Source organism: Asterias amurensis, chromosome 15, assembly GCF_032118995.1.
Source record: "Asterias amurensis chromosome 15, ASM3211899v1".
NCBI lineage: Eukaryota > Metazoa > Echinodermata > Asteroidea > Forcipulatida > Asteriidae > Asterias > Asterias amurensis.
In genome coordinates this window covers 15425112-15437791 of record NC_092662.1, presented here as the reverse complement: position 1 = coordinate 15437791, position 12680 = coordinate 15425112, and the positions used below count along the sequence as shown (strand labels likewise).

At 36.8% G+C, this 12680-nt stretch overlaps 1 protein-coding gene across 1 annotated transcript in view; it reads left to right on the top strand.

Moving 5' to 3' along the window:
• The first annotated feature begins 119 nt into the window (after positions 1–119).
• The window catches only part of LOC139948531 (dual specificity mitogen-activated protein kinase kinase 7-like), a 32721-nt gene continuing 20160 nt past the window's right edge, over positions 120–12680 (top strand). Inside the window, exons 1-8 of the mRNA XM_071946710.1 lie at positions 120–272; positions 1156–1279; positions 2073–2139; positions 3623–3736; positions 5332–5451; positions 5660–5767; positions 6189–6240; positions 7243–7370. Coding sequence (XP_071802811.1) covers positions 125–272; positions 1156–1279; positions 2073–2139; positions 3623–3736; positions 5332–5451; positions 5660–5767; positions 6189–6240; positions 7243–7370 — 861 coding nt within the window. The 5' untranslated portion in view covers positions 120–124. The remainder of the gene's footprint in view (positions 273–1155; positions 1280–2072; positions 2140–3622; positions 3737–5331; positions 5452–5659; positions 5768–6188; positions 6241–7242; positions 7371–12680) is intronic.

Sequence of the window (12680 nt, the reverse complement as noted above, 5' to 3'; positions counted from 1 at the left end):
TAAAAGAATGATACTGAAGTATTTTGAAGATTTTTTTTGATTTAAAATGATGTATTTTGGAAAGTATTTAAGAAACAGTTATCTGCCTTATTGTACGAGCCTGATTTGACCCCAAATAAGAGAAATGGCCAAAATGTCTTCTTCCGTGGAACTTCACCAGAAATTAAATCGAATAGAAGCCAGTTTGCGAGCGGAAAACGAGGCTAGAAAACGGGACAGACCAACGATAGATTTCAAACTGGATTCTCCAAAAACTCCTAGGCAAAGACCAGGTAGGTTTATCTTAACAGGGACGGGGGAAGTGTGTTTGAAAATAGCTAGTCCGTCACTCTGTTCATTTGACATGACATGTTTTTGTTTTGATACATTGTGTGGTGCATACCGCTCTGCTGTGCGTTGTGAAATAGGTTTTTATACGCATTCATGATTCAGTCATTGCCCCATTGGTTTTGTTTTGCAGAAATTGTTGTAAAGTCACCGTTAAACTTCAATTGTGTATTTTGTTTCAACACCAATGACTCCTTCCATAGTAAAAATGTTGGGCAATTTAGTGAGATGTTTTTGGTATTAATTTGAACTTGTTTGAATTGAAATCTGCTGATTCTGAATGAAGAAATGATGAAATTGAAATTTTCTTTTGTCATTTTTTTCCCAATATGTTCAATTTCAGTTTTTAAATTTGGCATTGATTGGTCTACTTAAATGGCCATCAGTTTAATATAATTCATCGAGAATAGTGTTAATTTTATTTACTTTTGTCTTAGAAATTCTTAGTTTAACTTTAATTTAAAATTTAATTAGTTGGGTTCAAATAAAAACTTGTGACTGGTGACTAGCTAGACTATAAAATATGATAAAATAGTAAAATGAGGGACTGCTAGTCTACTGTATGGTTATGCCGCTATATTTTGACCAAACGGAATGTTTATTTTTAATGAAAATTAACAATCTCAAAAAATAAAGAAATATAAATTTTTAGTCGTGTTGTGTGTGGGTACATTTTAATCTGAAAATTTCTAAGCGTTCTAAATCATAATGTTCATTTTGTTTGTTTCTCAATTTGACAATTTTGCATTACCCTCTCCTAAAAATGTATTTTTTTTGACTAAATGAATTCATATACAAAAAATAATCTTGATTCTCCTTTGTTTGCAGCTCTTTTCTTGCATCAAGATGGTCCGTCCACTGCGTCAAGACCAGGGGCTGGACAAGGCAGAAAACACAAGGTCAAGGATAATTTTCCACGGTCCACTGCACCACACAGAAATTCTATTGACAGGTAAGGATTAACGTTGAGTACCTTGGGGTCGCAGGCTTTGCTCTTAAAGGGTCTGGGTACTTTTTGCAGTCGAGACACAAAACACAATGTCCACAGATTTACATTAAACTTACACGGTTTGAAGAAAGTAGAAAGCTTCCCTTAAAATTTTACTAATTGAAATGCTGTAGTTTTTTGAGAAATGAGTGAAACAAGTCACAAAAATAATTTTTGTCTCGGGAGACAAAAGTTATTTTAGCATGTCAAACGGTTTTTTTGTGTGATATTGTTTTACTCATTTCTCACAATGAAACCCTGACTTGACAAAGAAAATACAACAAAGGATTTCATATTTAGTGCCAGTACTTAATGTTGTCATGAGAGAATAGGTAGATAGCTTAGTTGGTAGAGGGGAGTGCCGACACATCAACTTGGAGATTACTTAAATCCCATTTTATTTTATTAATTGTTAATCCCATTTTTTGTGCAAATCTGATGAAATCGTCAAATTCAGACTTAAACATTACTTGGGACAATTGTTAGGGGTGAAGCTAACTTCAAAATAAAAAATACAAGTTTATTGGTATTGTATGGTAGTAGTCCTGGCCGATTTTCTACCTTCCGCCTAGGTTGTAGTTATAAAGCATGACAGTTCTTTTCAGAACTGAGAAGTCTCCCGAATTCCAAAACTCTACCCCGCGATAGTGTAATATAAAGCAAGACTAGATCTCAAGTAGATACACATGGTGTTACCTCAAACCAAATATATATTGATATTGCTTGTGTTGGTTTTCTTTTACCAATTATTTTTTAGTCGAGAGATTGATCGAAAACTCCAGGAAATTATGCGACAGACCGGAAAGCTCACAATAGAGGGCAAGGTAAGTTTTGAACAATTAACAAAAATGCATTTTAAACTTAACTTCTTGCAGTTGAAACATTTTTTATAAGGAGTTTTTGTAAATTATGTCACATTTGTATGTTTTTTGTACATGATCTCTTTTTGGGGGGCATGGTTGGCTTATGAAATCTTAGTTGGTTAGACACTGCTCTAGAATTGCAAGGGTCATGGGTTCGAATCCCACCCGAGTAACATGCCTGTGATATTTTTTCACAGGACAAGGGAAAGTACTGAGTATACAGTGCTAACACACATCGGTGTACGGGTACAAACCAAAATTAACATACAACCCTTTTTACCAGAATAAGCTTACCAGACAAAATACCATGTGACATGCACCATTTCTGACTGGTAATCTGCACATTTTTGCTATTAAGCACACTGTATTTAAGCAAAATTGTTTGTTAAAGCAGCTCTATGAAATTGGGCTCTGCTGTGCAGTTGGTTGACTCCAAGTCGCCTGAAACATATTGCACTGTCTGACATGGCCTTTACACTGCGCATTTCTACACCACACAAACAGTCAGCTTCGACGAGTCAGGTCATGTGCCTTAAGACCAGGGAAGTTGTAGACTGATCCAAATTGGCTATTAACATAATTGACTTGTCAAGTTCAATTTCCTGTCCCTGGTCACCAGGGCCTCCCAAAGCAGGGGAGTTCGGATATTGGATGAGGGTGGGTAGTCCCAGTAGGGGAAACTGGGACAAGTAAAGTGTGGGGTAAAGGGGGGCCTTATACAGTTACACTCGGCGCCCAGAGGAAGTGTGAGGTGTGGCTACAGTTCATTTTCACACAGTTAAGTCCTGTTCATGTACCTGTACGTGGATGACGTTGCGAGTTTGAAGGGAAGTTATATAGTTTGTTCCCCTTTGGATTAGTTCAAAGCCCAATTTCATCAAGCATGTAAGCACGAAAACCTGCTAAGCACAGAAAAGTATTGCTTAACAGAAACAAGATACACTGTACCAGCCAAAATTCCATTAAGTTTACACTGTTGTGACTGGTGCCCCACTCAATTTTTGCTTAGCAAATCAAAATTGTCAAGCTGGTTTTTTTCTTCTTCTGCTGAACAGCGTTATGGAATTTTGGATATTGGATGAGGGTGGGTAAGTCCCAGCGGGGGAAACTGGGTCGTTCTGGATATTCAGTGAAACTTTATCAGGTGTTTTATTGTATATCTACATAGGATTAAAACCATTGAACGGTCCTAAAAACCTTAAGGTATTCATTCCCTTTAAAGAGACTTCGAAAGGTGTACAATATACAGTCTGATAGTCTAACATGTATACAGCGCACGTATCGGTGCTCAAGGTGGTTGAACAAACAGAAACATTTTAAAGACATGTTTTTGAATCTGCCAGCGGGATTTACTTTGCCCAAATTTAAAACAATTCCAGATTTGTTTTGTTCAAAAGCCAGTTGAATTTCTGATCACTAACTGTGACTCTTTTCCTCCTTTTAGCGTTTGACGTTCAACATAGACTCATTGGAGGCAATAGATGAGCTTGGTTTTGGCAGCTGTGGTCATGTGATACGTATGAGACACAAAGAGACCAGTACAATCGTTGCTGTCAAGGTAGGCAAGAGGAATACTGGAAGTCATGAGAGTTTAAGTATCTAAACGGTTAAAGGCAGTGGACGCTATTGGTAATTACTCAAGATAATTGTTAGCATTAAAACTTACTTGGTAATGAGCAATGGAGAGCTGTTGATAGTCAAAAAAAAAAAAATTGTGAGAAACGGCTCCCTCTGAAGTTATGTAGTTTTTTGGAAAGCTGTAATTTCTCACTCATATAATAAAAGATTTCAAGCCTGAAGCGTTGTACTAGGCATCTGCTGAAATCACACAAGTTTGTGCAACAAGGGAGTTTTTTTTTCCTTTCATTATTCTCTTGCAACCTGGATGACCGATTGAGTCAAAATTTTCACAGACTTGTTTTTCTTATAAATGCGTATGTTGGGATACACCACCAAGTGAGAATTCTGGTCTTTGACAATTACCAAAGGTGCCCAGTGCCTTAAAGACAGTGGACACTATTGGTAATTGTCAAAGACCAGTCTTCTCACTTGTTGTATCTCAAGATATGCATTAAATAACAAACCTGTGAAAATTTGAGCTCAATCGGTCGTCGAAGTTGCGAGAAAATAATGAAAGAAAAAACACCCTTGTCACACGAAGTTGTGTGCTTGATTTCGAGACCTCAAATTCTAAACTTGAGGTCTCGAAATCAAATTCGTTGAAAATTACTTGGTTCTCGAAAACTACGTCACTTCAGAGGGAGCCGTTTCTCACATCGTTTTATACTATCAACCTCTCCCCATTACTCGTTACAAAGACGGGTTTTATGCTAATAATTATTTTGAGTAATTACCAATAGTGTCCACTGCCTTTAAAACATAAGTCACCCTTTCTTCCAATTCCAATCGGAACTGTGAGCCAATCTGTAAAATGAACAGATGTCAATACACTTTCAAGGTAGGATTTGAAACTTTGAGAGTACAATCAGGTGACGTTTACGGTGACAATCAGCGCATACTGCTTCAAAAGTTTCTTATATATTTAAGATTTTTCAATAATGCAAAATGAAAATGGCCTTGCCCTCGCAAAGATAAAATTCTCTGCCTGGAAAATGTCCTTGCCCTCTTAGATGAACTTCAATGCCTGTAATAATTACTACTGTGGGAGGGTTAAAAGGATTCGGGTTTTTTCAAAATGTCCACAGATTTACATTAAACTTACAGGGTTTGAAGATAATGATAGTGGAAAGCTTCCCTTCAAAACTTACTAACTAAGGTTGTGTAGTTTTTGAGAAAAAAGTAAAACAAGTCACAAAATAATTTTGGTCTCATGAGACCAAAATTATTTTAGCATGTAAAATCCCCTTAACCAGTTATGATATTATACCAAAACCATAGCATAACTGGTTAATACGTTTTTACATGCTAAAACTGAGACGAAAAGTATTACTTTTACTCTTTTTTCAAAAACTACAGCACCTCAGTTTATAAAATTTCAAGGGAAGCTTTCTACTATCATAATCTTCAAACTGTGTAAGTTTAATGTAAATCTGTGGGCGTTGTGTTTTTTTGTTAGGAAAAAGTACATAAACCCTTAAACAAATACAGAAAGAGTAATACATTTTCAAATTCTGTTTTTTTTTCCTTGAACAGCAAATGAGACGGTCTGGTAATAAGGAAGAGAACAAGAGGATACTAATGGATCTGGAAGTCGTCCTTAAGAGTCACAACTGTCCCTTCATAGTGCAATGCCTAGGTGCCCTCGTTAATCCAGTAAGTACTGTAAAAAAAACCTCAAAAGTTTCTTGTCTGCAGTAAACATTTTGAGCTACGAGCCCTGGGGTTGTCACACTATTACCATAGTGTTTTGTATTGTGACATAACACTTTGCTTAGCAATTAAGATCGATTGGCTGTTAAGATCAATCTTAGCTGTAAAGTCTGTTTAGTTAATATTTTGATTTCCAATCTTATCTTGTCAGAGTGAAGTCTGGATATGTATGGAGCAGATGGCAACTTGCTTAGAGAAACTTCTCAAGAAATTACGAGAACCCATCCCCGAACAAATCATCGGCAAAATGGTGGTTGCAGTAAGTCTGACTTTTGTCATCATGAATTGTGACTGTACTAAAGCAATGGGACGAGGCTTAGGCTTTATCCCAATTAAAGACATTGACACTATTGGTAATTGTCAAAGACCAGTCTTCTCACTTGGTGTATCTCAACATATGCATAAAATAACAAACCTGTGAAAATTTTAGCTCAATTGGTCGACGAAGTTGCAAGATAACAATGAAAAAAAAACACCCTTGACAAAGATGTGTGCTTTCAGATGCTTGATTTCGAGACCTCTAAATCTAATTCTGAGGTCTTGAAATCAAATTCATGGAAAATTAATTCTTTTTTGAAAACTACGTTTGCGGTTTATTACACGAGCTTAAACAAAATAAATAATGAAGTTTTGGAATTGTATGGTATTTATTTTGTAATATTTTTTCTCATTTTCTTTAGATTGTAAATGCATTGAATTATCTGAAGGAAGTACATGGAGTAATGCATAGAGGTAGGTTTCCTTTTAAGGCAAGTCAAAATAATGAGACAGTAAGAAGTGTCTGCTGCCCTCATTGTTTGGGATTACTGCATTTGTTGAGTAATCACAAGAGGGCAGCATTCATTGACACCATACATGGAATGGTGCATCACATTTGCTTCACGGAGAAGCCAATGCTAACTAAAAATACTTAATAATTAAGGTTGCTAGCCTTTTAAAAACAAATCAAATATGCTTTCTGACAGCTAAACTTAATTTGTCTTTTCAAATGTTTGACCTTTTGAATTTTGAGTTTGCCAGAGTCCACCTTGGAAAATTGATGACCCTAGACCTTTTAACAAAATAGGGTTCTTTTACATGCATTGCATAACACAACACATTGTGACTGACAGATTTACGTTCCATCCGAAGGACACAGCAATAATGGTTAGGTGTCTTGCTTAAGGACATAAGTGTAACAACCAGGAATGGAACCCACACTCTGCTGATCAGACACACAAGAGCTTGGGTCCGAGTCGTTTATCCCCCTCAGTAATGATGCGCCTAATTTATTACTTCGTGCTATGTTTGAACAAAATTTTCTACCTGTTGATGGAATCCTTGTTCATTAATTGACACCATATTCTTAAAGCCGGGGTGTCGTGGCCGAGTGGATAAGAGCACCGAACTCAAGCTCTGATGCTTCTGTTCAGCAGAGTGTGGGTTCAAATCCCGGTCGTGACACTTGTGTCCCTGAGCAAGACACTTATTTATAATTGCTTCTCGCCACCCAGGGGTAAATGGGTACCTGTGAGGGCAGAGATGGTTCTAAAATATAGGATTTGTGGCATTTGAGGAGATGGTTCTTGTTATTGGTTTAGCCGAGTAGCGCATATATTGCGCACAGGCTGTTTACTCCCCAGGGAGCTGAGATGGTTAAAGGAATGATTTAAGGCCCCAGTGACTAGCGTGAACAGCGCTATATATAAAAACAGGTTACTATCATAATTATTATTGATCTTTTCTCTCCTGTAGATGTGAAGCCATCCAACATGTTATTAGATGAAAAGGGAGTTGTCAAGTTATGTGATTTTGGAATCAGCGGCAGACTGGTCGACTCCAAGGCAAGAACAAGGAGTGCTGGCTGTGTGGCCTACATGGCGGTGAGTCAGAATTTCTATTCTTCTTTTGTGTCTTTTTTTTTGCTTTAAAGGGTATATGTACTTTTTCTTAACAAAAAACACAATGTCAACAGATTTACATTAAACTTACACAGTTTGAAGATTATGATAGTAGAAAGCTTCCCTTGAAATTTTACTTACTGAGGTGCTGTAGTTTTGGAGAAATGAGTAAAAGTAATCACTTTCGTCTCAGTTTTAAGCATGTAAAAACGTACTAACCAGTTATGCTATGGTTTTGGTATAATATTATAACTGGTTATGGGGATTTTACATGCTAAAATAGTTTTGGTTTTAGTAATATTTGAAGGGAAGCTTTCCACTATCATTATCTTCAAACCCTGTTAGTTTAATGTAAATCTGTGGACATTTTGGAAAAGTATCCGAATCCTTTAAGGTGAGGTTTGCCATAGCACCATATGTTAACCATGTCAATGGGCACTGACATCAAATGCCCCCCCCCCCCCCCCCGAAAAGAAAAAAAAATAAGTAAAAAATAAATAAATAAATAAATAAAATAGAGTAAAATAAAAAAAATTCTGTACCAAAATGTCCATAGTGGCTGCAGTTAAATGGCAGCAAAAGTTGATTTATTTCCGCTTAAACAAGAGTGTCATAACCCAATTTACATTTTCCGATGTTTCCTTGTTTTCATTTAAAGACAGTGGACACTATTGGTAATAGTCAAAGACCAGTCTTCTCACTTTGTGTATCTCAACATATGCACGAAATAACCAACCTGTGAAAATTTGAGCTCAATTGGTCGTCGAAGTTGCGAGATAGTAATGAAAGAAAAAACACCCTTGTCACACGAAGTTGTGTGCATTTAGATTGTTGATTTTGAGACCTCAAATTCTAAATCTGAGGTCTCAAAATCAAATTCGTGGAAAATTACTTCTTTCTCAAAAGAAATGGCACTTCAGAGGGAGCCGTTTCTCACATTGTTTTATACCACCAATCTCTCCCCATTACTCGTTACCAAGTAAGGTTTTATGCTAATAATTACTTTGAGTAATTACCAATGGTGTCCACTGCCTTTAATCAACAATTCTAGTCGAAAACCACAATTTTCTGTTTCTCAATAATTTGCGAAACATTTTTTCTGAAAATAACGGGGGAATAAATCAACAAGATTAGCCATCTGGCCGTACATGTATGGTAATGATTATACAGAAATTAATGGTTTTAAAAGGGTTAAACACACACTATAGATAAACAACTGTAAAAATAAAGTAAGAAATTGGATTACACAAAAATGAAATGTAACCCACTGAAATGGTTCCTCACAAGGAACGTTCCACAGTTTCATTCTGGACATAAATCTTCATTAAAACAGTCAAAGTAGAATTTAACCATAATGGAGTGCAGCCCATTGTCGGGTATAAACAGCGCCCCCAACAGTTTGATGTACATAAGAACACCATCAATACTTAAAACAATTTGTAGATGTCCATACAATGCACAAACAAACATTTAAAAAGATGACAAACTACCATTGCTGCCATTATCAAAAAGTTTTGAATTTTGTGTTTTCATCGACAGTTCTTTTCTTATATATGATTTTAAATGGATGTATATTAAATGAAATAATAATGTACACTCATCAACATTAAACTAATTTTTTTTTGTCGGAAGACAAAAATTTGTTGAAACTCCCCAAGTGTACACATGGATAGCAGTGTGAAACTCTCTGATTTATAACATTTGTGTTTACAACATGCAGCAAATTTTTTTTTTAGTGTATTGCCAATGTAAGCAGCATCGCAGCTACATTAAAGCAACCTGGGCCCAATTTCATAGCGCTGCTCAACGGTAAGCAAATTTGCGTGCTTACTGTAGCAGAAAAATTTGCTTAAGCCTTTGCGTATTTCACAGGTTTGCAGAAAAATTGGGAGGCCATATTGTGTGTTTACTGCATGTTTTCTGCGGATTTACATTGTAAGCACCGGAAGCAGCGCTTACCGTTAGCAGGGCCATGAAATAGAAATTGCAAAGTAAGCACAAAATCGGCCGCTAAGCAGCGCTATGAAAATGGGCCCTGTAGGCCTACAAATGTTGCTTAGCTGAGTTTTACAATATCCTTTTCGCAGTTCTACAGGCTTTTTAAAGGGAAGGTACACGTTTGGTAATTGTCAAAGACCAGTCGTCTCACTTGGTGTATCCCATCATAACCACAAAATAACGAGCCTGAGAAAATTTTGGCTCAATTGGTCATAGAAGTTGAGAGAAAATGATGAAAGAAAAAACACCCTTGTTGGACGAATTTGTGTGCTTTCAGATAGGAATAAAAGACTTCTAGCTAGAAGTCTTTTATTATTTTAGTGAGAAATTACCTCTTTCTCAAAAACTACGTTACTTCAGAGGGAGTCGTTTCCCACAATGTTTTATACTATCAACAGCTCCCCAATGCTCAGTTTTTAAGTTAGTATTTGTTTTGATTAATTACCAAACGTGTACCTTCCCTTTAACCATTGCAGCCCTGTGCAGGCCTGTATGCTTCGTTTTTGAAAGGGCAAGGCTTTTTCTCCTTGTGAAGTGCACCCTATAAGGAAAGTGTAAATTTATACTGTCAAAGCATTTCAAGGGATCTACATGTAAGGCAATGCCCAGGGGGCATCAATGCACTCAGGTCTGAGCACTGAGTGCAACTTCCTTTTATAACCAAATCTAGAGTTCTAATCAGGGTGTTTTGTCATCAAACCAATAAATATATACAATCATGCTTTATTTATGAGACCTTCAAACCTGAACGCTATGTGGGAATTGTTGTTTTTTATTTATTTACAGGTATTGACATTTTATTGGGAAATTAATTAGAATATTTCCAAGGTTAGCTTGCTATTTAAACCTGATATAACACCGGATATATTGATAAACACGGAGTCATGCAAAGTTTAAAAGGTTCAGGCCTGGAGTTTCATCTTTGATAAAGGCAAGGCCAGTTTCATTTTGAAAAGGGCACTTCCATTGGAAATATCTTGAAGTCAATTGGAAACTTTTGAAGGGGCACAAAGGGGCAACGAAGGCCATTGCCCTCCGCGGCCTGCATGAACAGTGTAGTTCCAGGCCTGAGGGATGAATTTATTTTTTATTTTTATCATTTCAAATTACAATTTTTTTTACTTGGCAAAACAAGTCATTATAAGGTATATTCCACAACTTATTAACTTTTTATTTTTATCATGATAATAATAGAAAACAATCCATCAAAAATCTCACACATCTGTCAATTCAAGCACAGTGCATGCACCTCCATAAATCAATTAGATTTTTGTTTGAGCACCGAGCGCACGGAGAAACATTCTCATCCAAAATATTTAATGAATTTTCTCATTAATTTCCCCTTTCCGCAAGCTCAGTGCAAACTCAAAAAGTTTGTGCGTACAATTTGTATAATATAAAGCCTGGCATTTCAGGCAGGTCGAGAGGCAATGGCCTACATTGCCCCTGGTCTTTGCCTTGGTGCCCCTTTCAAAAGTTTCCCAAAGACTTCTAGGATTTTCCGTAGAAGTGCCCTTTGCAAAATGAAAATGGTCAATTACCTTCTCAAAGATGAAATTCAAGGCCTGTAATACTGTATATGAATGCGTATCAACACCTTTGATAGGGGCAAGGCCAGTTTCATTTTGAAAAGGGCACTTCCATTGGAAATATCTTGAAGTCAATTGGAAACTTTTGAAGGGGCACCAAGGCCAAGACCAGGGGCAACGAAGGGTCAATTACCAGGGTCAATGACCTTTTCAAAGATGAAATTCAAGGCCTGTAATACTGTATATGAATTCATGTGTATCAGCACCTTTGATTTGATAAAAGGCAGGGGCTACGGCGCTGGGTATGTACTTTGGTAAAATTTGTCGAAGACCAGTATCCTCACTGTGTGTATCCCAACATATTTTATTTTATATTAAATAAAATAACAAACCTCTGGAAATTCTGACTCAATTGGTCATCGAAGCTGCAAGAGAATAATAGGAAAAAAAAAAAAAAAAAAAACATCGTTGCATAGAATGGTGTGCTTTCAGATGCATTGAGTAATTATGTTTCTAAGATTGTACAGGCCTGATACTTCACGGATGCAACGGAGGCGATTGTTCTGTTGCCCCTTGCCATTGCCTTAGTGCCCTTGAAATGTTCTCCAGTAGAAATTTACAATTTCTTCATAGGGTGCCCTTTACCAAAGAGAAAATGCCTTGGTGCCCTTGCCCTTTCAAAAACGAAGCATACAGGGCTGATTGTATATTCCTACATGTATAAGGGATTATTTTCCTATCTGGATATTTTTACTCCGGATTATAGATGATATCTCAAAAATATGAAATTTTGTTCATGTAAGTTTTTTGTATACATCTACATGTATTAATGGTTAAATGCAGTGGACACTATTGGTAATTGTCAAAGACCAGTCTTCACAGTTGGTGTATCTCAACATGCATAAAATAACAAATCTGTGAAAATTTGAGCTCAATCGGTCATCGAACTTGCGAGATAACAATGAAAGAAAAAAACACCCTTAACACACGAAGTTGTGTGCGTTTAGATGGTTGATTTTGAGACCTCAAGTTCTAAATCTGAGGTCTCAAAATCAAATTCTTGGAAAATAACTTCTTTCTCTGAAACTATGGCACTTCAGAGAGAGCCGTTTTTCACAATGTGTTATACCATCAACCTCTCCCCATTACTCGTCACCAAGAAAGGTTAATATGCTAATAATTATTTTGAGTAACTACCAATAGTGTCCACTGCCTTTAAAACAATCAGCGGTTATAAAACCAAATGTACATAGTGCCCGTAAGCAGCTCAATGAAATTGGGTCCCACTCAGTGTAAACAAAATTACGTACTGATAATTACATCATGTCTAAACTTCATCGCGTCTTTAACAAAATATGACAGTGATGATTAAATCAGTCTCGTCCACTTCTGTCGTCATCCCGCTCCTATTTTCAGTCGAACAGGTGCCTCATAATTGCCCCGCTGACAAGTTGATGTCCTCTCCCACATCTTATCCCCATCTGGTCCTTTGATCCCGAATTGATTTAGAACCTCTCTGCGTCCGCCACCGCACATGTGTGCGCGCCAGCTAACTCCAAATCACCCTTTAAGGAACATTACTGAATAGGGTTTTGCTAACGAAACAGTTGCTTGCACTTTAAGCACTTTATGTAATCTACCATATGGGGCTATGGTGGATTACATAAAGTGCTTATAAATATACATAAACTGACAAACCTGCAGAAGTTTGAGATCGATCGGCCATCTGGATCACGAGAAAATAGTGAAAAATTAATAAAACATT